Here is a 25,326-nt window from a genome sequence, read left to right on the forward strand (position 1 = left end):
GAATGTCTTCGAAGACATCGCTTTCCTCCTCGTGGAGAAGAAGAAAAAACAAGGAAAATATGCGTACTTTCAGCCAATCAAGTTGCAGCAATCCGTTTTTTCACCACTGCATCCTGATTGTCTGAACACGATGCGCAACATCCGGGACTAGCATTAGCATGGTGATGGAAAGCCCCTGCTTGTCTGAACACGATGCGTAACATCCGGGACTAGCATTAGCATTGTGATGGAAAGCCCCTGCTTGTCTGAACACGATGCGTAACATCCGGGACTAGCATTAGCATTGTGATGGAAAGCCCCTGCTTGTCTGAACGCGATGCGCTACATCCGGGACTAGCATTAGCATTGTGATGGAAAGCCCCTGCTTGTCTGTACGCGATGCGCCACATCCGGGACTAGCATTAGCATTGTGATGGAAAGCCCCTGCTTGTCTGAACGCGATGCGCTACATCCGGGACTAGTATTAGCATTGTGATGAAAAGCACATTTCCCCTGCTTGTTTGCCTTTCGGCCAATAACCATGGCTCTGCAAGCAGTGTAAAGGAAGGTTGTCGTAGTTTTGCGAGCCAATGCTTACTAGCATTTGCACACTGACTGAAAGTTTACAAGCACAGTAGCAATGCAAAGGAGAGTGAAGTTGCCCCTACAAGCATTTCGCTACACCTGCAATAACATCTGCTAAACACGTGTATGTGACCAATAAAATGTGATTTGAGATGCTGAACTTGGGTCAGGTTTGCATTTTCTTATTTAACATTTTCTTAAATTCGCAGACGCTCTTATCCAGAGCAACTTACGTGAGAGCAATTAAGGATTAATGCGTTGCTCAAGGGCAGTTTGACAGATTTATCCCCTGCGGTATGCTCGGGGATTCAAACCAGCAACCTTTCGAGTTACAGGCCCATGCTCTTAACCGCTCCTAACCACCAGGCTACATGTCCTTGGATTGGAGAGAAAGGGGGGTGGGCTGATCCTAGATCTGTACCTAGGGAAATCTTCGCCCCGGAGCGGGGGAGGCAAGGGTGGGTGGAAGCTAGACATGAGCACTCATTCATCCTCCAGCACTCACAGTTCCCTGTGTTCCAGACACACAGGAGTGGTCTTGTAACGGGCTTTGCAACCAGAATCATTTCTCCTATGACTGGCTACTAGGATCCAACACTACCTAAATAACAGATTAACATGACATGTGATTCAAGGATTTGGATTCATTTTGGCTTTTGCACAGGTAAGTGCGGTGAAGTGTGGATAACTTTTAATTGGATGACAGACTACTATATGGTAATTAGAAACACAGTGTTTGAATTTGAAGTATACATACCATATTATTACATATCAGTTGTTTACTGTGTGTCTCTGGAAAATATTTCTGAACATAGAAGAAAAGCTCAAATCAAACCTGGAAGTAAACTAACTAATCTAATCATCATGCTAATTGGTGACTTTAGATAACTTAATTTACGGAACAAGGCGTTTCATTAGCATGGACTCATAGTGTATTTTCAAAATAAGTCTCAAAGGTGAAGTGTTGATGAGGTTTAGAAAAGGAGCACGACGGGGGATGATTAGACTACAACACTGTAGTACCCTGTAGACTTATCGCACAACCTTTCTCTCGGTGCATTGGGAAAGATTATATTTCACATTTTTAAGTAATATATATATCTTTTTATGATACGACTCTCAATTACTTTATTTCAAACCTTGTTTTCATAACTCTTTGAATGTTCATCGATGTTGAAGTGCCTGGGCCTTTCATCTAAAAGGAGAGTTAGGATATTATCTACATTGATTAAGCAATTGTGTTTATATTGTTAAAAAACTATTTCTGCTGATTTATCATTGCTTTGTACTTGCCAACTTAAAACTATGGACACAGACATACACACACATCTTCTCCCTCTTCTCTCTCTCTCTCTCTCTCTCTCCCTCTCTCTCTCTCTCTCTCTCTCTCTTTCTCCCCTCTCTAATACTCTCTTTCTCTCTCTCTCTCTCTCTCTCTCTCTCTCTCTTTCTCCCCTCTCTAATACTCCCTCTCTCTCTCTCTCTCCTCTCTCTCTCTCTCTCTCTCTCTCTCTCTCTCCTCTCCCTTCTCTCTCTCTCTTTCTCCCCTCTCTAATACTCCCTCTCTCTCTCTCTCTCTCTCTCTCTCTCTCTCTCTCTCTCTCTCTCTCTCTCTCCACATCTCTAATTTTATTTGTACTTCACGTTCTCTTTGACACAGAATACACTGCATTCTTTGCACATATGTAATTAGTCCTTCTCTAATCAACCAACCCCTGTGTCTCTCCAACAGGTTGACATTCATTAATGAGAGGAGAAGAACCTGAGCCATGCAGTGTGTGACTGAGCGTGAAGCGCTCTCCCTCTCCAGAATGAGTGTGTGTACCGACGGCCGCTCATACCTGCAGCGGTGGCTGCTGACCTCTGTGTTTGTCTTGGTCTCTCTGCTACCAATAACCAGCGGCTGCCCCAAATCGTGCGCGTGCTACGTTCCCACCGAAGTGCACTGTACCTTCAGATATCTGACCGCAATACCAGGCCAGATCCAGACGGCTGTTGAAAGAATTAACTTAGGGTGAGAGTCAGACTCTCTCTGTCTCTCCGCTCTCTCTCTGTTTTCTCTCTCTCTCCTCTCTCTTTTTCAATGTTTATTAAAAGGTCTTTATTGGCATGGGAAACATCTGTTTACATAGTCAGAGCAAATGAAATAGATAATAAACTAAATTAAAATAAACATAACAAAAAAAACAGTAAACATTACACTGAAAAAAGTTTCATTGGAATATAGACATTTCAAATGTCATTTTGTGGCTATGTACAGTTTTGTAATGATGTGCAAATAGTTATGGGTTGTACATAGTAGAAAGGTGTTTGTTCTTCACTGATTGCCCTTTTCTTGTGACAACAGTTCACACATCTTGCTGCCGTGATGGCACACTGTGCTATTTCACCCAATCGATATGGGAGTTTATCAAAATTGGGTTTGTTTTTGAATTCTTTGTGGGTCTGTGTAATCTGAGGGAAATATGTGTCTCTAATATGGTCATACATTTGACAGGAGGTTAGGAAGTGCAGCTCAGTTTCCACCTCATTTTGTGGGCAGTGTGCACATAGCCTGTCTTCTCTTCAGAGCCAGGTCTGCCTACGGCTGGCCTTTCTCAATAGCAAGGCTCTGCTCTCTGAGTCTGTACATAGTCAAAGATTTCCTTAATTTTGGGTCAGTCACAGTGGTCAGGTATTCTGCCACTGTGTACTCTCTATTTAGGGCCAAATAACATTCCACTTTGACCAGTTTTTTGATAAAATCTTTCCAATGTCTCAAATAATTATCTTTTGTTTTCTCATGATTTGGTTGGGTCTAATCTTGTTGCTGTCCTGGGGCTCTGTGGGGTGTGTTTGTGTTTGTGAACAGAGCACCAGGACCAGCTTGCTTAGAGGACTCTCCTCCAGGTTCATCTCTCTGTAGGTGATGGCTTTGTTATGGAAGGTTTGGGAATCGCTTCCTTTTAGGTGGTTGTAGAATTTAACGTCTCTTTCCTAGATTTTGATCATTAGCGGGTTTCAGCCTAATTCTGCTCTGCATGTATTATTTGCTGTTTTACATTGTACATGGAGGATATTTTTGCAGAATTCTGCATGCAGTCTCAATTTGGTGTTTGACCCATTTTGTGAATTATTGGTTGATGAGCGGACACCAGACCATAAAGGGCAGTGGATTCTATAACTAATTCAAGTATTTTTAGCCAGATCCTAATTGATATGTGGAATTTTATGTTTCTTTCGACGGTGTCTAGATTGAATTTATATTTGTGGTCCTGGACTTTTTTTGGAACACCATTATTTTTGTCTTACTGAGATTTACTGTCAGGGCCCAGGTCTGTCAGGAACCAGGTCTGTCAGGGCCCAGGTCTGTCAGGGCCCAGGTCTGTCAGGGCCCAGGTCTGACAGAATCTGTGCAGAAGATCTTGGTGCTGCTGTAGGCCCTCCTTGGTTGAGGACCCGAAACACCAGATCATCAGCAAACAGTAGACATTTGACTTCAGATTCTAGTAGGGTGAGGCCGGGTCTCTCTCTCCCCCCGATCTCTCTTTTTCTCTCTCTCAGTCTCTCAGTTTTCTCACCCTCTATGAATGCACATACAGTAAATTTTAGTTATATATTAGACCGTTGATGTAGCATTTTGAGAAATAAGAAATTATTCACTGTTTTCTCACGTTTCTGTCTTCAGGTATAACAGTTTAACAGCATTGAGGGAGAATGATCTGTCTGGGTTGAAACACCTGGAACTGCTGATGCTCCACAGCAACACCATTCACAGCATCGCTGACAGGGCCTTTCAAGACCTCAAGTCCTTACAGGTATAACCCATGACAGCACTGTCATAAAACACCTGTCGATATACAGGTAATAGAACCACGTGAGTACATGAGGGATACAAAGTATATATTGAAAGCAGGTGCTTTCACACAGGTGTGGTTCCTGAGTTAATCAAGCAAATAACATCCCATCATGCTTAGGGTTATGTATTGAATGGGTCATTAATATTTTAGCAGGTTATTATTTTGCGCATTATAAGATGACAATGCCCACATCCACAGGGCACAAGTGATCACTGAATGGATAGCTGAGCCTGAAAAACTATGTACAGTGCCTTCAGAAAGTATTTATACCCTTGAATTATTCCACATTCTGTTGTGTTACAGCATGATTTCAAAGTTTATTAAATATATGTTTTTTTCTCACCCATCTGCACACAATTTCCCCAGAATGACAAAGGAGCCCCACAAGGGTGTGTGCTCCGCCCCCTCCTGTACTCCCTGTTTTTAGATATTTTTACTAATGTATTGAAAAATAAATACAGAAATGTCTCATTTACATAAGTATTCACAACCCTGAGTCAATACTTTATACAAGCACATTTGGCAGCAATATCAGCTGTGTCTTTCTGGCTAAGTCTCTAAGAGATTTCCACACCTGGATTGTACAACATTTGCCCATTATTGTTTAGTTCTGTCAAATGTGTTTTTGATCATTGCTAGACAATCCTTTTAAGGTCTTGCTATTGATTTTAAAGTAGATTTAAGTCAAAACTGTAACTCGGCCACTCAGGAACATTCACTGTCTTCTTGGTAAACAACTCCTGTGTAGATTTGACCTTTTGTTTAAAGTTATTATCCTGCTGAAAGGTGAATTAATCTCCCAGTGTCTGGTGGAAAGCAGACTGAACCAGGTTTTCCTCTAGGATTTTGCCTCTGCTTAGTTCCATTCTCTTTTTTATCCTGAAAATCTCACCAGTCCTTAACAATTACAAGCATACCCATGAAATCAAATCACATTTTATTGGTTGCATAGACATATATTGCGGGTGTAGGGAAATGGTTGTGTTCCTAGCTTCAACAGTGCAGTAATATATATCAATACACAACAATACACACAAATCTAAGAAAGTGAAAGAATGGAATTAAGAAATATAGAAATATTAGGATGATCAATGTCGCAGTCCGATGTGGACGAGGGGCGTGCTCCCGCTGTTGTCTCCTGAAGTCCACGATCAGTTCCTTCATTTTGTTGACGTTGACGGGGAGGTTATTTTCCTATCACCACTCCGCCAGGACCCTCACCATAGTGGAGGTGCTGTTTCCTACCTTCACCACCTGGAGGAAGCCCGTCAGGAAGTCCAGGACCCAGTTGCACCTACCACTATGCTTGAAAATATGGAAAGTGATACTCAGTAAAGTGTTGTATTGGATTATCCCCAAACTTTGCATTCAGGACAAAAAGTAAATTGCTTCACCACATTTTCTGCAGTACTTTAGTGCTTTGTTGCAAACAGGAAGCAGGTTTTGGAATATTTTTATTCTGTTCAGGCTTCCTTCTTTTCATTCTGTCAATTAGGTTAGAATGGTGGAATAACTACAATGTTGTTGATTCATCCTCAGTTTTCTATCACAGCCATTAAACTCTGTATCTGTTTTAAAGTCACCGGTGAAATCCATGAGTGGTTTTCCTTCCTCTCCAGCAACTGAGTTACTTAGTTGTTCTGTTGGTTGTTCTGCTAGTTGTTCTGCTAGTTGTTTTGCTAGTTGTTCTGCTGGTTGTTCTGCTGGTTGTTCTGTTGGTTGTTATGCTGGTTGTTATGCTGGTTATTCTGCTGGTTGTTCTTCTGGTTGTTCTGCTGGTTATTCTGCTGGTTGTTCTGTTGGTTGTTCTGCTGGTTGTTTTGCTGGATATTTTGCTGGTTGTTCTGTTGGTTGTTCTGCTGGTTGTTCTGCTAGTTGTTCTGCTAGTTGTTCTGCTAGTTCTGCTAGTTGTTCTGCTAGTTGTTCACCTAGTTTTTCTGCTAGTTTTTCTGCTAGTTGTTCTGCTAGTTGTTCACCTAGTTGTTCTGCTAGTTGTTCTGCTAGTTCCTTGTGGTAATCACTGAACAGTGCACATTTCACATCTGCTTTAATAGAAGTACTGTTAATGTCTAATTAAACAACAAAAATAACCAAGCATTTTGATTCAACTCTTTGACGAGGATAAAACTGAATCCAGATGCTTGACTCTTGGGATTCTCATGTGAACTGCTTCACTGCCACAAGTGAACTGATCATTCACAACATCTCAGCATCTAATATCCACATACTCATACACACACGCAGTCACACCATTCTTTTCACATTGTTCTTCACACTACAATGTTGTTGATCCATCCTCTGTTTTCTCCTATCACAGCCATTAAACTCTGTAACTGTTTGAAAGTCACTATTGGCCTCATGGTGAAATCCCTGAGCAGTTTCCTTCCTCTCCGGCAATTGAGTTTGGAAGTACGCGTGTATCTTTGTAGTGATTGGGTGTATTGATACACCATCCAAAATGTAATTTATAACTTCACCATGCTCAAAGGGATATTCAATGTCAGATTTGTTAAAATGTTTACCCATCTACCAATAGGTGCCCTTCTTGGCAAGATATTGGAGAACCTCCCTTGTCTTTATGATTGAATCTGTGTTTGAAATGCAGTGCTCCACTGAGGGAGTTTACAGATAATTGTATGTGTGGGGTACAGAGATGAGAGAGCAATTAAAAATAAATCATGTTAAACACTATTTATTGTGCACATAGTGATTCCATGCAACTTATTATTTGACTTGTTAATTATTCCTGAACTTATTTATGCTTGCCATAACAAAGGGATTGAGAACTTATTGACTCAAGACATTTCAGCTTTGGAATTTGTATTAATTTGTAACAATTTTGAAAAACATAATTCCACTTTGACATTATTCGGGGATTGTGTGTAGGCCAGCAAGATTTTTTTACATTAATTTTACATTCAGGCTGTAACAACAAAATGTGGAACAATTCAAGGGGTGTGAATACTTTCTGAATGTACTGTATACCATATGCCATGGCCGTCTCAGTCACCAGATCTCAACCAAATTGAACACTTATGGGAGATTTGGGAGAGGCACCTGAGACTGCATTTTCCACCACCAACAACAAAGGATGGAATTATGATGTCACATCCCTCCAATAGAGTTCCAGACACTTGTAGAATATATGCCAAGGTGTTCTGTTCTGGCTTGGTGGTGGTCCAAATATCCTATTAACACACTTTCTGTTGTTGTTTCTTTTATTACCCCTATATATACACCACTTAGAAGACATTTTGTATCCAAAGCCACACCCACATAATTGTTGAAACAATTGGTGGTCCTGGGTATTGAATCCACTATCCTGGCATTGAAAAGCACCTTGCTCTACCAACTGAGCTACAAAGGATCCTTTATGTTTGTAATACGTTGACTCATTTGATTCACATTTGCTCATATCCACATTGGCAGACATGACAATGATTTTGTTAAATGTATAACCTACTACATTCATAACCTCATATCATTCTTTGACAGAGTAGACTTTTTCCCCCACCAAGCTAGTGAAGCCAAAGAACTGAGCATGCTAAGACATTAATAAAGTCAAGTTCTTCCTTCCAGTAACATCTTTCAAATCCACGTGTAATTCATCTTGGAAAATATATCACCAAATAAACAGCTGTGTCTTTTGTCCGTGGTGTTCATATTTTATTCCAAAGAAGTTTGTAGGCCCTGAGGGTTAACTGAGAAAGGGGTTTATAAAAAGGCCTTGGACATGCATCACTTTACAACTGCTTTGAGTTACTCTTATTTAAAAAAACATTCACAACAGCTGACTTCTGGAAGTGCTCCCAGGCAGAACAACCTCACATCACCTCTGGCCCGGATGATTTTTAGAGCACTGTTTTTCCTAATGAAGCGCCTCAAACACGTTAGCCGTGGTCGACTCTCGCTCCAGGCGTCTCTATGTATGACTATAACTTGTATTTTTCAACGATGTGCCTTCAGGTCCTGAAGATGAGCTATAACAGAGTGAAAGAGATCAACAAGGACACCTTCCAAGGCCTGGAGGGCCTGGTACGACTCCACATGGACCACAACCTCATCGAGTTCATCAACCCGGAGGCGTTCTACGGTCTCACCATGTTACAGCTGGTCCACCTGGAGGGCAACCTGCTCCAGCAGCTCCACCCGGATACCTTCATCACGTTGAGGCACAGCCAAGTGTTCAAGGTGTCCTCCGTCAGGAACATCCACCTGTCTGACAACCTCCTCGCCAGCCTCCCCAAAGACGTCTTCACTGGCTGCTCTCAGCTGGAGAACATCTATCTCCATGGCAACCCGTGGTCCTGCGACTGTCGCATGGCTTGGTTCCCAGAGTGGGCTGAGATAAATTCAGGTAAGGTTACATTAGATTTCTGTCTGCAACGTTCTGAATGTATGATTTAAATGAGTACGCCCTGTTGACAGTTACTGTACATTAAAAAACCAGGCAGGCTCAGGGTGGCAGGTAGCAGAGTGGTTAGAGCGTTGGGTCAGTAACCAAAAGGTTGCTGGATTGACTCCCGGACCTGACAAGGTAAAAATCTGTCGTTCTTCCCCTGAACAAGGCAGTTAACCCATTGTTAACCTGTTAGGCCGTCATTGTAAATAAGAACTTGTTCTTAAACTGACTTGCCTAGTTAAATAAAGATCTGGTGGAATCTCTACATCCATGAATTTATACCATGGAACAGAGTGAAAAATGTGTTTCTTCAGTAAATTGATGTTGCGTGGGACAGTTTCCAGCAGGAAAACCCTGCTTCTCCAAAGAAGACAGATGCATCTTTATTGCTGGAAATACGTATTTTTCACTTTTTTCAATATCAGCATCAAGAGGTACTTAAAAATACTAAAAAAATATATTTTTATCAAAAATGTAATAAATAAGCAAATGTAGATGGATCTAAATCTAAATTTAGACACTCATGGATCATTTCTTAATACCAACTTTGTGATTTAGAGCATTATCATAAACAACATTTGAAAGCATGGGAAATAAGGAACCAACCCCTTAATAAATCATGACTTAAAAACGACATATCAATTCAGTAATGACCTTGTTTTCCAGGTGTGCTGAAATGCAAGCGTGACAGGAAGTATGCCAGAGGTGAAGCCTGCCCCGTCTGTGAGACCCCTTCTCCCATTCGAGGCAGGAGCCTCATCCAGCTTCCCGGTGACTCCTTCACCTGTACCAAACCCTGGATCCATCCCCATCTGAAGCAGAGGAACGTCAGCCTGGACGAGGGGGATTACACCCCTGTCTCCCCCCGGGACTTCATCGCTCCCATTGGATCCCTGCAGATGAACCTGACAGATCAGTTCCACAATGACGCTAGCCTTACCTGCACAGTCCAGAGACCATCAGCCATGGAGAACCTGACTCTAACCCAGGTGGAGGAGGGGGAGAAGAACGTGACCATGCTCTCCACCACCATCTCTACATGGCTGGTTTGTAATATTGACTATGAGCACATCCAACAGCTCTGGCGCATCCTGGCTATGTACAGTGACGTTCCCATGAAGCTAGAGAGAGGGTTGATGCTCTCCAGGACCCCAGACATGATCTACAAGTACACCCAGATCAGACCAATGGAGGGACATGATGAAATCCACACAGATATCGAGGCTGATATTATAACTTCACCCGCGTGGTTGATGCAGGGAGAGGTTAACTTTCAGCTGGACCGTACCACGACCACATTCTCCACTCTGCACATTAAGTACAGGTCAGTGGTTAACCTGCGTGTGGAGAACAAGGTGTCGCAGAGGAAGGACCGTTACAGCTGGACCATCATCAAACGAGACAACCAGACTCAGACTGAGCACTCTGTCCTTATAGGTGGGTGTTGGGCAGAGATACAGCCCCCATACAATGCTTTTTGATGCTTGTTGAAAAGGGCTACATCAAAGCAATGCATGGTTAATATGTGTCTTGTTCATGACTGAGCACTCTGAGTCCTCATAGGTGGGTCCTACAATACACAATGTGTTGTGGATGAGCAGAAATGTGTCCATATGATGTATGTAACATACTCTCAGAGCTACAATATAGCAATGTCCATTATACAATCAATTCATTCATATGATTCTTGTTGTAATTACAGGTGGGGTGGTGGAGCTCAACTGCCAGACTTTGGGGGAGCCAAAGCCCTCTGTAGAGTGGATCTTATCGGACGGCAGTAAGGTGCGGGCGCCCTACTCAAGTGAGGACCGCAGGATAGTGATCACCGTTGATGGGAGGCTCACCCTGAGAGGAACAGACACCTCAGACACTGGCCTTTACCGCTGCATCGCCACTAACTACCTGGACGCAGACGTGCTCAGCTTCCGGGTCACCGTGCTGTCTCCCGATGTGGAGGAGGAGGAGGTCAACGGGGTCAAGCTCTCACGGCCTCTGGGCCAGAGCCTGGTTCTAGACTGTGGGTCCGCAGGCAACCCTGAGGCCTCGGTCCAGTGGATTCTACCTGACCACACAGTGCTGGATAAATCCTTTGGGAACAGGAAGCTCTATAGGAACGGGACTCTAGGAATAAAAGATCTGACCTCCAGAGACCGGGGGTTTTACAGGTGTCTCAGTGCTAACTACCTGGGGGTGGACCTGCTGACTTCCCAGGTGACAGTTACTGGGGAGGGGTACAGGAAGGTGACAGTGGTGGATAGAGAGGGGTCAGGGGTGGAAGCTGGGGTTGAGTTTGAGGTTGGCGGGGGCATAGAAGAGAGGGAGGATTCCCAAAGTGAGATCCCTTCCTCCAGCCCCTCTGACAGAACCATCAAGGAGTCCAGGACCATCACATCAGATAGGCCGTACCCCAGACTCAGGTCCTCCTCTCAGGGCAGAGGATCAGGAGGCTCAGGGGGGAGGCGGAGGGGCCCAGCCAGCAGTAGACGCATATGGAGCAACAGGAGGGTCTTTGATCAAGCCTCCAGGAAAGTAGACCCCCAGAGATTTGCAGAGTTCATGAAGAAGGCTCAAGGTGGTTCAACAATGAAGACAGAGAGGGAGAAAGAAAAAGGAGTTTCTGAGACTGACATGTCTGCGGACGGGGATGCTGGATCTGGGGAGGGTCTGTCTCATGAAGATGGACTCGTTGTTTTACCAACCAGCGTCATGACAACCACAGATACACCAGATGAAAGAAAGATGAGTGTAACTGCAAGCAGAGAGAATGTAAACAATCAGAATAACGTCATGGCAACCACCGACAACAGTGAAACCAGTTTCATGACAACCATGGAGATCCCAGATGACATTCGGACTAGTTTCACTGTAACAACAGAAAACACTGACAGAGTGATGACAGAGTCATACAGCCGGTCAGATGCCACACCCATCGAGTCCACATTCACCCACGGACCCGACATCACAGGGAGTATCAGTGGAACTCAGAGTGAGGCAGTCACACCAAACATTCCCAGTATCAGTAGGTCTAGTGGAACTAGTGGGTCTAATGGTGAGTCGTACGCTCTGGAGAGGAACATGACGGTACCCCTGAGGCTACCCGTCACTCTCCGCCTCACCGTGACCGACACCACAGACGAGACCCAGATCCTATTCTCCGGAGAAGCACCTGCAGAAGCAGAGACCTCCACCGGGGCTGCGAGATCGCTTGTCGCCGACCCCAACGTCACCCCCATGATGGACAGTCCCAGGTCACCCCCCAGAGGGCCTGAGATCCACACAGCCACTGACCCAGACAGCCAGACCACCTTCACTGCAGTCACCACCACCGAGAGAGAGCAGGATGAGATCACCTTCCACACCACCCAGAGGATCAAGTCCCCCCGTCTGCCTGCAGGCTCCACCATCATCTCCCGCCAGCAGATCCACATCATCCCCCCTAAGAATGGCCGAGGAGGAGGAGGAGGAGGAGGAGGAAGAGGAGGAGGGGGCCGGAGGAGGAACCATCCTGGCAGGAGGAGGTTTATCAAGCCCAACCGAATCACAGACATCCAGTCCATCCTGAACAAACTCAAACAGCCCACCACGGTGAAGAAGCAAGGCAACAACACAGTACCCTACACTATGGAGCTGACCACAGGTACTTTATGTCATGTTGTTCAAATATGATATGTAGTTTCTACACTATGGATCTGATCACAGGTACGTTATCCCAAATGAGAAAAATGTGGTATATTACACGTATGCTAAAGTATACTTAAATATAGAACAAATTTAAATAATATAATTCAAATGTGAAATGTACTTTTCTGGTATATCTTAAATATCTATAAATATATACTGAACAAAAATAGTTACAGTTCAGATAAGGAAATCACTTAATTGAAATAAATAAATTAGGTCATAATCTATGGATTTCACATGACTGGGCAGTGGCCCAGCCATTGGTGCACCTGGGATGGCATAGGCCCACCCACTGAGGAAATCAGCCAATCAGAATGAATGTTTCCCCACATAAGGGCTTTATAACAGACAGAAATACTACTCCTCAGTTTCATCAGCTTGTCTGGGTGGCTGATCCCAGACAAAGGTGAAGAAGCTGGATGTGGAGGTCCTGGGCGGCAGTTGTGAGGCTGGTTGGGCATACTGCCAACTCTAAAATGACGTTAGAGGTGGCTTATGGTAGAGACATTAACATTCAATTATCTGGCAACAGCTCTGGTGGACATTCCTGCAGTCACAATACCAATTGCACATTCCTTCAAAACTTGTGGCATCTGTAGCATTCTGTAGTGTGACAAAACGGCACATTTTAGAGTGGCCGTTTATTGTCCCCAGCACAAGGTGCACCTGTGTAATGATCATGCTGTTTAATCAGCTTCTTGATATGCCATACCTGTCAGGTGGATGAATTTTCTTTACAAAGGAGAAAAGCTCAATAACAGGGATATAAACAAATTTGTGCACAAAATCAGAGAGAAACTTTTTTTGTGCGTATGGAACATTTCTGGGATCTTTTATTTCAGCTCATGAAACATGTTGCGTTTATATTTATGATCAGTATACTATCATCACGCTTCAATACACGTATTAAAAGTGTACTTTAAATTAATTATTTTTCAGTCTTTTAGTATACTATATGTTCACTATCGTTAAACTTAAACATTAAAACTGTACATTCATTTCAAACGCTTTAAAATTATTTTTGTATATTAATTTAAAATACACTTATATATATAAAGATAACTAAATTATAGTCGTTGCATAAGTATTCAGCCCCTTTGTTGCGTTAAGAATACATCAGGAGTAAAATGTGGCTTAACAAATTGCACATGGACACTGTGTGAAATAATAAGTTCCACATAAAGAGACGGCAGTGATTGGTTGATGGGTAACAATATCAAATCAGACATTGAATATCTCTTTACGGATGGTCATTTTAAAACTTCTTGACACACCCATCCCGTTAGCGGGATCATTTTCGTCAACCACCGATGAATTGCAGAGCGCCAAATTCAAATTAAATTACTAAAAACATTTAATTTTCATGAAATCACAAGTGCAATATAGCAAAACACAGTTTAGCTTGTTGTTAATCCACCTCGCGTGTCAGATTTCCAAAAAGCTTTTTGGCGAAAGCATACCAAGCGTTTATGTAAGGACATCTCTCTCAGCAGACAAAACATTACAAACAGCTAGCAGCAAAGTAGATTGGTCACGAAAGTCAGAAAAGCAATAAAATGAATCGCTTACCTTTGATGATCTTCGGATGTTTGCACTCACAAGACTCCCAGTTACACAATAAATCTTCCTTTTGTTCCATAAAGATTATTTCTATATCCAATATACCTCCATTTGGTTGGCGCGTTATGTTCAGAAATCCACAGGGTCGAGCGGTCACGACGGGGCAGACGAAAATTCCAAATAGTATCTGTAAAGTGCGTAGAAACATGTCAAACGTTTTTTATAATCAATCCTCAAGTTGTTTTTACAATATGTAATCGATAATATTTCAACCGGACTGTAGCTTCTTCAATAGGAGAGAGAGAGAAAATGTCTGCTCCACTCTGCTCCAATTATATGCATATTCTAGCTTCTGGGCCTGAGAAATAGGCAGTTTCATTTGGGTACGTTTTTCCTCCAAACATCAAAATACTGCCCCTTACACTCAAGAGGTTAATAATTATGCTGTGGATTATGTATTAAACCACCCAGACACATCAAAGATATACAGTCATACTCCTGAAATGAGCTGGAGTGAAACTTCTCAGGGATGTTACATTGAGGCCGTTGGTGATTTTATAACAGTTACAGAGTTCAATGGCTGTGACGGTGAAATCAACAACACTGTAGTGATTCCAAAATAATGACAGAAATTACAACGTGAAAAGAAGAATAAATAAATAAATAACAAATATACAAAATAAAAATAGCATTGTATGCAACAAGGCACTAAAGTAATACTGTAAAAAAAACTGCAAAGAAATACCTTTTTTGGCCTAAATGCAAAGCCTTATGTTTGGGGCAAATTCAACACAACACTGAGTAACTCCTGCCTTATTTCAAGCATGGTGGTGGCTGCATCATGGCATTGGTATGCTTGACAATCTGCAAATACGGGGGAGTTTTTCAGGATAAAAATAAATGGTTTGGAGCTAAGCACAGGCAAAATCCTAGAAGAGGACTTGCTTCCTTCTGCTTTCCAACACCTTTCAGCAGGACAATAGCCAAATTTACACTGGAGTTGCTTACCAAGAAGACAGTGAATCTACTTGAAAATATATGACAAGACTTGAAAATGGTTGTCTAGCCATGACCCCCGACATCTTGACAGGACTGGAAGAACTATGAACAGGATAAAGGGTTAATATTGGGCAATCCATGTGTGGATTGGATTCGCTCTCAGAGACTTACCCAGGAAGACTCGCCAATGTAATCACTGCCAAAAGTGTTTCTATAATGTATTGACTCAGGGAGCTGAGTAGTTATGCAACAACTATATTTTAGTTATTTAATATCTATTAATCTTTACAAAATGTTTAAAAAATCTTATGATATTGTTCTTTATATTTAGGTCATTCAAATGTTTTTGATGTTCATTTTCAAACTGAATAACTGAATAATGTTGTACTTTTAATTACACATCACATTTGACACATTACACATTTTATTGAAATGTTGATTTATCACCATGTGAACAGCTAAAGTGTGAAATACCACTGGTGAAGTTATCAAAAGCGTAACTTGTAGTTTGCTGCTCCAGCCACAACTGCTTTGTAAATAGCACTGGCTGAAAAGATGCCTTGGTAAATGAAAGTTACCTTTACATGGCTAATTAAAATAACTAATGTGGTTAATGAGTAGTCTATTTGTAAAATTATACTTGAAACATGTACTTAAATGCACTTTCTTTGTGAAGAAAATACAGGAGTTATAATAATTAATGAGAAATATACAATAAAATGTACTTAAGGTGTATTCAACGTGTATTTGTTTTGCTCTATATCTAATATACTAAGAAAAAATGAAAAAAAAGCATCCCAATTTACACAATTTTAAATGTATTTCATCAAATTAAATGCTAATGAAATACAAATAAAATTGACATTAAATGTATTTAAAATCATTTTATATATACTTAAATATTGTTATACTTGTCATGTTGTTCAAATGTGTTATGTCGTTTCTTGTCTTTGATGTTGACATTAGCTTTGTTGGTGAGACTCTTGAGCTTTGAGGAACAGCCTAAAGATCATGATGATGATTATGATGATGATGATTCATTGTTATTATTGTTGCTATTTCAGACTGTGACTGTGATGAGGATGGGAAGAAGAAGACAAGCGGTCAGAGAGTCGTCACACCAAAAACATTGCCTAAATCATCGCCTAAAGTCCCTAGCTCCTCTCTAGGAAGAACAGAGAGGCCCATCTCTACAACACTGGACACTCCCACCACCACATACTCAACAGAAGCCCCCACCACCACCCAGCCCACCTCCACTGACTCTCAGTCCGGAGGTGAGGTATCCAGCGACGACATGACCTCCTCTGAAGCCCCAGAGTCTGACCCAACACACCATCCTATGACGAGCACAACAGATGAACCAACAACCTCCACCATCACAACCACAACCGCCTCCAAGGTCGTCCGTGGTAAGATCAACTGGGACAGGCTGTTTGGGAACAGGGCGAGGCAGAAGGAGAAACTCAACGGGCTACGTAAACCAGCCAGGCCCTCCACCACCACAGAGGGTTCAACAACGGTCCAACCCACCACCACCGCAACTACAACTACAACCGCACTGCCCACCCAGCGGTCTCTGGCTGAACCTGTGACAGAGTCACCGTCTAGAGCAGGTAAACACAGAGAAACCCCAGAAAGCTCATCAGACGATGACTATGGAGATTCATCGCCTGACTCTGAGGCCTCTACCACATCCCAGCCTGGCACTAGCCGTGGAACTACAACCCCAGACTGGCACTACAGGTACTCCAACACCACAGAGTCTTCCCCAGACACCCAGACTATCGCTACTCCACCCACAGAAAAACCTGCCCCAAGAGAAGACACAGATGAGGCCTCATCCTCTGGGTCTGAATCCGGAGGGTCAGGGGGGTACCTATCCCGTAGATTTGGGGGAAACCGGAGACCGAATGGAGGGTCAGGGGGCAGGAGGCCATTCAGGGGCAGGTGGACTTTCAGAAAAACCATAACAACTACCGAAGCGCCCAGCACCACCACGGAAACAACAGAAACCATCATTGAGACCACCGTGGAGACCACCACATATCCCACACGGACCGTCTCCGTCTCCAAGCCCCTGTACACGCCTTCCAGGGAATCAGAAAGGTCTGCAGTGACTGTGTCCACTGACTTGACCTCCGTGGGAGAAACCACCACAGACTCCGACTCATACGAAGATGAGAACTGGACAGACGAGCTGGAGTCCACCACTAACCGTCCACGAGCCTACACTTCCACCACCAGGCCCAGAATGACTTCCAACACACCTCATCCAGCCACCACCTCAAGGCCTTACACTACATCATCAACCCACGTACAGACTAACACCGACCCCATCAGAGTGAACACTAACATCAGGCTCCCGTCAGGGAGAGACCGTCCTTACCACATCACACAGAGACCCATGATCAGGAGAACCAGGCCAACGGTGTCCAGTAAACGGACCAGACCAAGCCCAGACAAGACCCTGACTTTTGACACACTGACTGTTCTGGAAGCAGAGCAAGGGCACACCAATGGCCCCTACAGCAGCAAGGACATAGACAATGCCATCTCCAACGCCTATACCCACATCACCGGCTATGATACGACAACCGCTAGCATTGTGGGCTTTGAGCCATCTACCAAGGACATGCTCACCAAGCCCAGGATTGTGGGAGGCAACGCGGCAAGCTTCACTGTCCTGTCCAACTCAGATGCCTTCCTGCCCTGTGAAGCCGTGGGCAGCCCTGAACCCACCATCAGTTGGAAACGCTTCTCTTCAAGCACGGGTAAAAGGGTATATTTAGCATGTTATAAAACTAACTTTGGAATGAAGTTGTACTGAAGTTATACTGTATTTACATATTCTCTCTCACTCCCTCTATCTTGCTCTCTTTCTCCCCCTCTCTATACTCTTACTCTCACTCTCTTTCTCCCCCTCTCTAATATTCTCTCTCTCTCTTTCTCCCCCTCTCTCTCTCTCTCTTTCTCCCCCTCTGTAATACTCTCTCTCTCTCTCTCGCACTCTCGTTCCTCCCTTCCTTTCAGGAAGCACAATGACCATCAAGGGCAAGATGGGCAAGTTTGAGGTGTTCCAGAACGGCACTCTGTCCATCCAGAACGCCAACATCAAAGACCGTGGCCAGTACCTCTGCCTGGCCGAGAACGATCAGGGGTCGGACAAGCTCCTGGTCACCCTGTCCGTAGTGGCCTACCCCTCACGCATCCTGGAGCCCAAGGTACGGGAGATCAAGTCCCACTCTGGGAAGACAGTGGAGATGAAGTGCAAGGTGGAGGGCCGCCCCACCCCTCTGGTCTCCTGGATCCTGGCAAACCGCACCCAAGTCAGGGGCCACAACTCGGACCCCAGAGTGTCAGTGACCCCAGAGGGCACTCTGCTCATCAAGCAGGTGTCTGTGTATGACCGGGGCCACTACAAGTGCATCGCCAGTAACCCAGCAGGAGCCGACACTGCCACTGTCAGACTGCAGGTGGTGGCAGCACCTCCTGGTATCCTGGAGGCCAAACGACAGCAGGTCCAGGCTGGTGTGGGTCAGAGCCTGTGGTTACCCTGTACCGCTCAGGGCAGCCCCCAGCCCACCGTACACTGGGTCCTCTATGATGGGATGGCGGTGCTGCCCATGAAGACCTCTGTGGACCCCAGGGTGTCTGTGTTCGCTAACGGGACGCTCCACCTGACCGATACGGCCGCCACGGACAGTGGGAAGTACGAGTGCATCGTCACCAGCTCTACAGGGTCAGAGCGCAGGGTGGTGACGCTGATGGTGGAGAAGAAGGAGATGGCTCCTGAGATTGTTGAGGCGTCACACCTCAGGACGGTGCTGTCGTATGGTGACCAGCTCAGGCTGAACTGCTCGGCCACCGGGGACCCCAAACCCAGGATAATCTGGAGACTACCCTCTAAGGCTGTGGTGGACCAGTGGCACAGGTAATGAGGACATGATCTGTAATATATACGTAATCGCACAGTCTATTCAGGGACATACACGCCATGTGTAAGATTTCCTTTCAGTGGAACTAAGGGGCCAAACCGAGATTTTGCATCCGCCAAACCCAGATTAGTCCTTTGGACTGCCAGATGGTGAAGCGTAATTCATCACTACAGAGACGCGTTTCCACTGCTCCATAGTCCAATGGCAGCAAGCTTTACACCATTCCAGCCGATGCTTGGCATTGAGCATACACTACATGTGAGCATCTTAGGCTTGGAAGCCCAATTCATGAAGATCCCACCGAACAGTTATTGTGCTGACATTGGAACTCGGTAGAGAGTGTTGCAACCGAGGACAGACAATTTTTACGGGCTACGCGCTTCAGCACGTGGCGGTCCCATTCTGTGAGCTTGTGTGGCCTTCCACTTTGCAGGCTGAGCCGTTGTTGCTCCTAGACATTTCCACTTCACAAATGAACCCATAACACGTCATCTTATCACAAGCCGTAGCATGCTGTTAAAACCCAATGAATTCAACCCAGTATAAATGACCTTATTAAGCCTCTCAATCTATTCTCCATTAGCAGTTGTTCTTAGCTGGGGGAAAAAACTGACACCAGAATAACTGAGGGGGGTATTTGCCAGAATAACAAGCCAATATGACGGATTTTAGACTGGATATCGACACAAACAAGTTTTATATTATTTGAGCAAGGACTAAAAAGATGAACATGAGATTACCAGAAGAACATTGGCTTCCTGGTTGAGACATTTATCTTGCTCCTAATAATGTAGCTGACATTCTGTTATGTATCCTCTCTGCATGCAATCACTGAAAAAAAAGAACTTTTCCGTATTTTGGAAGTCTATTTGGAACAGAGACTTATGTAAGCACACATTGGCAACAAAAAAAACACTTCCTTTGTGAATGTCGAAGAATGTAGTGCCTAATGGTTTGATTCACTGTTCAGTTCATCAAATCATTATTCCCCCCTATATCATTAACTTCATTATGCAGATAATGACACTTAGTGGAATGTTTTTCCCTCTGTTTCTTGACCGATTTAAACTGTTATGAGGCTGGCGAGGCAGCCCTGACGTGTTTTTTATTAGTCTTTTATTTTTTTCTGCAACTGCTGTAGGATTCGGAAAAAGCCATTATTGTGAGTCATTGGCAATGGTCTTGATAAAAAGACAGAGCTGATCTGCTGTAAGCCAGCCTGGCCCTGCCAGGTGAAATAGAGTGATCTGCTGTAAGCCAGCCTGGCACTGCCAGGTGAAATAGAGTGATCTGCTCTAAGCCCGTCTGGCCCTGCCAGGTGAAATAGAGTGATCTGCTCTAAGCCCGCCTGGCCCTGCCAGGTGAAATAGAGTGATCGGCTGTAAGCCCGTCTGGCCCCTGTAAGAATGACACATTCCATGTATGTTTTATGGAGATTGATGGATATACCAAGCAGGAGGACATATACTGTAAGCTCCACAAGGATGAAAAGTCATTAGATTTTGTTGATGTGATGACATGACTGCTGCTGTTTAAAACAGAACATTTCCCCCAGTACATGACCTACTATACTTCTGTATGTTATTGTAAAATCAATAGGAAGTAATATCATATAAAGCAACATTCTTTCTCTACTCAACTCTTTTTAATTTGTTGTCATCTACAAATGATGACTCACTGAATCTCCGTTTGGGTATTGGTTAGCCTACAATTAGGGTGTGGAAATTTTAAGATTATTTTGCTCTTCACTCGTAGTCACTTAGTAGCCTCCTCCCGACCGGTCACGTTGTACAGTGCCATATTTTCCTAAAGGAAACCCTAAGTGTTTCATTTTTCTTGGAATAGAAACACAATAATATTAATCAAATTAATGAAGCTACATTTCTTAAAATCAATCCCATATACTATGTTCTTGCAAAAAAAGGTTTTAAATTCTCTAATACAGCCAATTTTTAAAAACAGTCAAATGCTTCTCAAAGATGGCTTCTGGGGATCAAACTAGAACTAACTAGTATTAATGGCAAAAATGGCTGACACTTAAACAACGTGCCATAGAATTCTGCGGCAGCCCGCAAACTGTGCTGCAGTACGAAGTAACTTTTAAAGAAAGAACCAATGTACCTAATTATTTTTCACATCTCTTTATCCAGGATGGGAAACAGGATCCAGGTCCTGGACAACGGTACTCTGGTCATAGACTCTGTGAGTGACAAGGACACTGGGGACTACCTGTGTGTGGCGCGCAGCAAGGTGGGAGACGACCTCCAGCTCATGAAGGTCACTGTGTCCATGAAGCCAGCCAAGATCGAGCCCAAGACATACAGCAAGAAGCAGGTCCCCTACGGCAACGACCTGAAGGTGGACTGCAAAGCTTCTGGAGCCCCGGAGCCAGAGATCTCCTGGGGTCTACCAGACGGCACCGTGGTCAACAGCGCCCTGCAGGCAGACAGCAGCAGTGGAGGGGGACGCGCACGTCGATACATCCTGTTTGATAATGGCACGCTTTATCTCAACCAGGTGTGAAATCTACCTGAACACTAATTAGTTAATGCATTGGCTTGCTAGGAGTAATGGGCTGTATTCAATGTTGCTAACTCAATGTTGCTAATTCAATGTTGCTAACTCAACGTTACTAACTCAACGTTGCTAGATGTATTTCTTCTCTGTCTTTGTAGTCCACTGACTCTGAACTGCTGGTACTGTGTCTGTCTACAGGTGGGCATGGCGGAGGAGGGAGACTACACGTGCTATGCCGAGAACCAGCTGGGCAAGGACGAGATGCACGTCCACATCACCGTGGTGACGGCAGCGCCACGGATACGGACGCCCAGCCGGACCTACGCCCAAGTGAAGCCTGGAGGTGACATCCGCTTCGACTGTGAGGCCACGGGCGAGCCCAAGCCCAAAATCCTGTGGATGCTCCCTACCAACGACATGATCGCAGCCTCCAACGAACGCTACCTAATGCACGTCAACGGGTCTCTCGATATCCGGGACGTTAAGCTTAGGGATGCTGGTGAGTACGTGTGCATGGCTCGCAACACCGCCGGGGATGACAGCAAGGTTTACAAGCTGGATATTGACGGAAACCCTCCGGTGATCAATGGCTACTACCAGAACAGGACCGTGGTGAAAGACACGGCTGCTAAGTACTCCAGAAAGTTCATAGACTGCAAGGCCGCTGGAGACCCGCCTCCGAAGATCACCTGGATCATGCCGGATAACATCTTCCTGAATGCTCCGTATTTCGGCAGCAGAATTATTGTCCACCACAACGGAACGCTGGAATTCCGGAACGTCCGTCCGACGGACATGGCGGAGTTCATCTGCATGGCAAGGAACGACGGAGGGGAGGCGGTGATGGTGGTACAGCTGGAGGTCACTGACATGCTCCAACGGCCCATCTTCAAGAACCCCTTCAACGAGAAGGTGGTGACCCGCATGGGCAAGACCACGGTGCTGAACTGTTCTGCAGATGGTCACCCCACACCAGAGATCATCTGGCTGCTGCCTAATGGGACCCGCTTCACTGGCAGCCCGGACCGGGGCTCGCGCCAACACCTAGGCAACGACGGAACCTTCGTCATCTACAACCCCACGAAGGAGGATGCTGGGAAGTACCGCTGTGCCGCTAAGAACTCGGTGGGCTACATTGAGAAACTGATAGTTCTGGAGGTGGGCCAGAAGCCTTTAATCCTCACCAGGCCCAGAGGGATCATACGCAGTGTGTCTGGGGACCCTCTGTTCCTCCACTGCCTGGCAGATGGCAGCCCCAGACCCAGCATCTACTGGACCATCCCTGGAGGCCACACCCTGGTCAGGCCGCAGGTCCATGGACGCCACCAGCTGATGGAGAACGGGACCCTGGTTGTCAAGGACACCACCCTCCACGACCGGGGAAACTACGTGTGTCGGGCGTGGAACGACGCTGGCGAGGCAGTTCTCACAGTGCAGGTCATCATCATCGCCTACCCTCCCCGCATCACCGCGGGACCCCCTCCCACCGTGAGGGCGGTGGCGGGGGCGCCCATCCAACTCAACTGTGCCGCCATCGGGATCCCAAAGCCAGAGATTACCTGGGAGCTGCCTGACCGCTCTGTGCTCTCCACGGCGGGGAAAGGGCGACCCACGGGCAGCGAGCTGCTCCACCCACAGGGCACGCTGATCATCCAGAGACCCACCACAGCAGATTCTGGCACCTACAAGTGCCTGGCAAAAAACCATCTTGGTACGGACTCACGGGTCACGTATATGCGTGTGCTGTGAGGTCCAGCGCTGACTAAAGGGGAATATAGAACCCCTGGACTATAAACTCTAAACAGACACAGAAACTTTACAGAGTGTCCTATAATGTACATGACAGACTGTTTTCCACATGTGGACTTGTGAGGAGCGGGGTTTCTGGAATATTTTGACCACGGTACAGCTCACATCAAGAGCTGTACCGGATTATTGAGAGGAGGAGGAGGGAAAGGAGGAGAGAACGGAGGAGGGAACTAGAAGAAAGGGAAACTGTACAGAAAAGGATCTGTTCTTTTCCAAAAAAGACGGACTAGACGACTGTTATTCTTATTGTAACATAGTCAGAGGTCTGGAAACTCACCACTGGTTCTCTTTTGTTTTGTTTTTTAAAGGATCTAGAGACTGGGTCTGACAGTGAGGCTAAATGTTTTTAAAGGGTCTAGAGACTGGGTCTGACAGTGAGGCTAAATGTTTTTAAAGGGTCTAGAGACTGGGTCTGACAGTGAGGCTAAATGTTTTTAAAGGGTCTAGAGACTGGGTCTGACAGTGAGGCTAAATGTTTTTAAAGGGTCTAGAGACTGGGTCTGACAGTGAGGCTAAATGTTTTTAAAGGGTCTAGAGACTGGGTCTGACAGTGAGGCTAAATGTTTTTAAAGGGTCTAAAGACTGGGTCTGACAGTGAGGCTAAATGTTTTTTAAAGGGTCTAGAGACTGGGTCTGACAGTGAGGCTACATGTTTTTTAAAGGGTCTAGAGACTGGGTCTGACAGTGAGGCTAAATGTTTTTTAAAGGGTCTAGAGACTGGGTCTGACAGTGAGGCTACATGTTGACAGTTCTGACCCAACACTATACTGTTACAGCCTATGGAGAGAGAGGAAGACAGAGAAACTCACTCACTACGTTCCCTCTGGACACCGCCTCAATGTCTCTTTTTTGGTTGTTTAGTGACTGATTTGCTGCATTGACAGAGAGAGATAAAAAAATAACTATTATGAGAATGTTTCTACCTATTCTGACTTTACTGCTTGTTTATATACAAGGCAGTATATTTTTATGGATATATATATAAATATATATTTCTCATATACATTTTACACTGGATTATCATACAGGTTTTCATAATACATTTCTCACATTTGTAAATGTGGATATTTTTGAATGAGCTTTGTTAGTTTGTCATGTTAATCCCTATCTCCCCTATCATGGTTTAATGGGCATCAATACCAACTTTTATGGGTGTGAAATTATAATTTACACAGTATTCAGTGGCATTATACGAACTGTCAACTCCCAACGTAAATACTCTCAACGTAAATACAATTATTATGCATTATTGGTTTCATGTAATAATATATTTATGCCGTTTGTAGCTAATAACGACTTTGTGGAAATGAATTGGTGCTTAGGTGTAAATGAATGGTACCCGGGAGATGAAATTAAACCGAAGATGGACCGTGTTTCTTGTCCTGTATTTTGTCCTGTTTTGTCCAATGTGAAGCTAATTGAGCTAACTGAAGCAACGTGGTTGAGTTGTTTTGAGTTGTGATCAAAGGGGTAAATTTTGAGCACTTTCTAAGAATATAGCTCCCAGAGGTCCACGTAGTTGGAATAGGGTCTTCAGCCAGGCCACTATGAGGTTGGAGGCTATGGGTTTTGTCCCAAAGCAGTTTTTGTTGCTCACTGTTCGGAGGTAATTAGGAGGGAGGGGTCATTAGGAACAGCACCTCTGTTCCCTGTAGAGGAGGGGGTAAGGGGATGTCTAAAGGAACAGCACCTCTGTTCCCTGTAGAGGAGGGGGGTGGGGGGGTCATTAGGAACAGCACCTCTGTTCCCTGTAGAGGAGGGGGTAGGGTGGGTAATTAGGAACAGCACCTCTGTTCCCTGTAGAGGAGGGGGGTAGGGGGGTGGGTCATTAGGAACAGCACCTCTGTTCCCTGTAGAGGAGGGGGTAGGGGGGATATATAGGAACAGCACCTCTGTTCCCTGTAGGGGGAGGGTTTATTGTGGCATCTGGTTTACGCTCCCAAGCTTTATAGCTACTCTCCCTACGCTGGGATGTTCCAGAGGGACATCAGATCCTGCAACATACTCTGTTTTTCTG

General features: G+C 44.8%; 1 protein-coding gene across 1 annotated transcript; it reads left to right on the forward strand.

Moving 5' to 3' along the window:
* The first annotated feature begins 1,053 nt into the window (after positions 1–1,053).
* On the forward strand, positions 1,054–24,682 carry LOC139383067 (immunoglobulin superfamily member 10-like). Its single transcript, XM_071127375.1, has 10 exons — positions 1,054–1,228; positions 2,297–2,578; positions 4,232–4,361; positions 8,370–8,760; positions 9,472–10,242; positions 10,508–12,442; positions 16,110–17,819; positions 18,079–18,979; positions 21,134–21,500; positions 21,699–24,682. Exons 2-10 carry the CDS (start codon positions 2,334–2,336, stop codon positions 23,247–23,249), a joined length of 8,001 nt encoding a protein of 2,666 aa, XP_070983476.1. The 5' UTR covers positions 1,054–1,228; positions 2,297–2,333; the 3' UTR covers positions 23,250–24,682.
* The last annotated feature ends 644 nt before the right edge of the window (positions 24,683–25,326 follow it).

The sequence above is a fragment of the Oncorhynchus clarkii genome, chromosome 24 (genome assembly GCF_045791955.1).
Source record: "Oncorhynchus clarkii lewisi isolate Uvic-CL-2024 chromosome 24, UVic_Ocla_1.0, whole genome shotgun sequence".
NCBI lineage: Eukaryota > Metazoa > Chordata > Actinopteri > Salmoniformes > Salmonidae > Oncorhynchus > Oncorhynchus clarkii.

What these genes read in the sequence shown, in the direction of transcription:
- LOC139383067 (XM_071127375.1), top strand. Translation starts at nt 2,334, where the DNA reads ATGCAGTGTGTGACTGAGCGTGAAGCGCTCTCCCTCTCCAGAATGAGT. An exon ending in GTGGGCTGAGATAAATTCAG is followed by an intron (nt 8,761 to 9,471) that starts GTAAGGTTACAT and finishes CTTGTTTTCCAG; the next exon opens with GTGTGCTGAAATGCAAGCGT. An exon ending in ACGCTTCTCTTCAAGCACGG is followed by an intron (nt 17,820 to 18,078) that starts GTAAAAGGGTAT and finishes CCTTCCTTTCAG; the next exon opens with GAAGCACAATGACCATCAAG.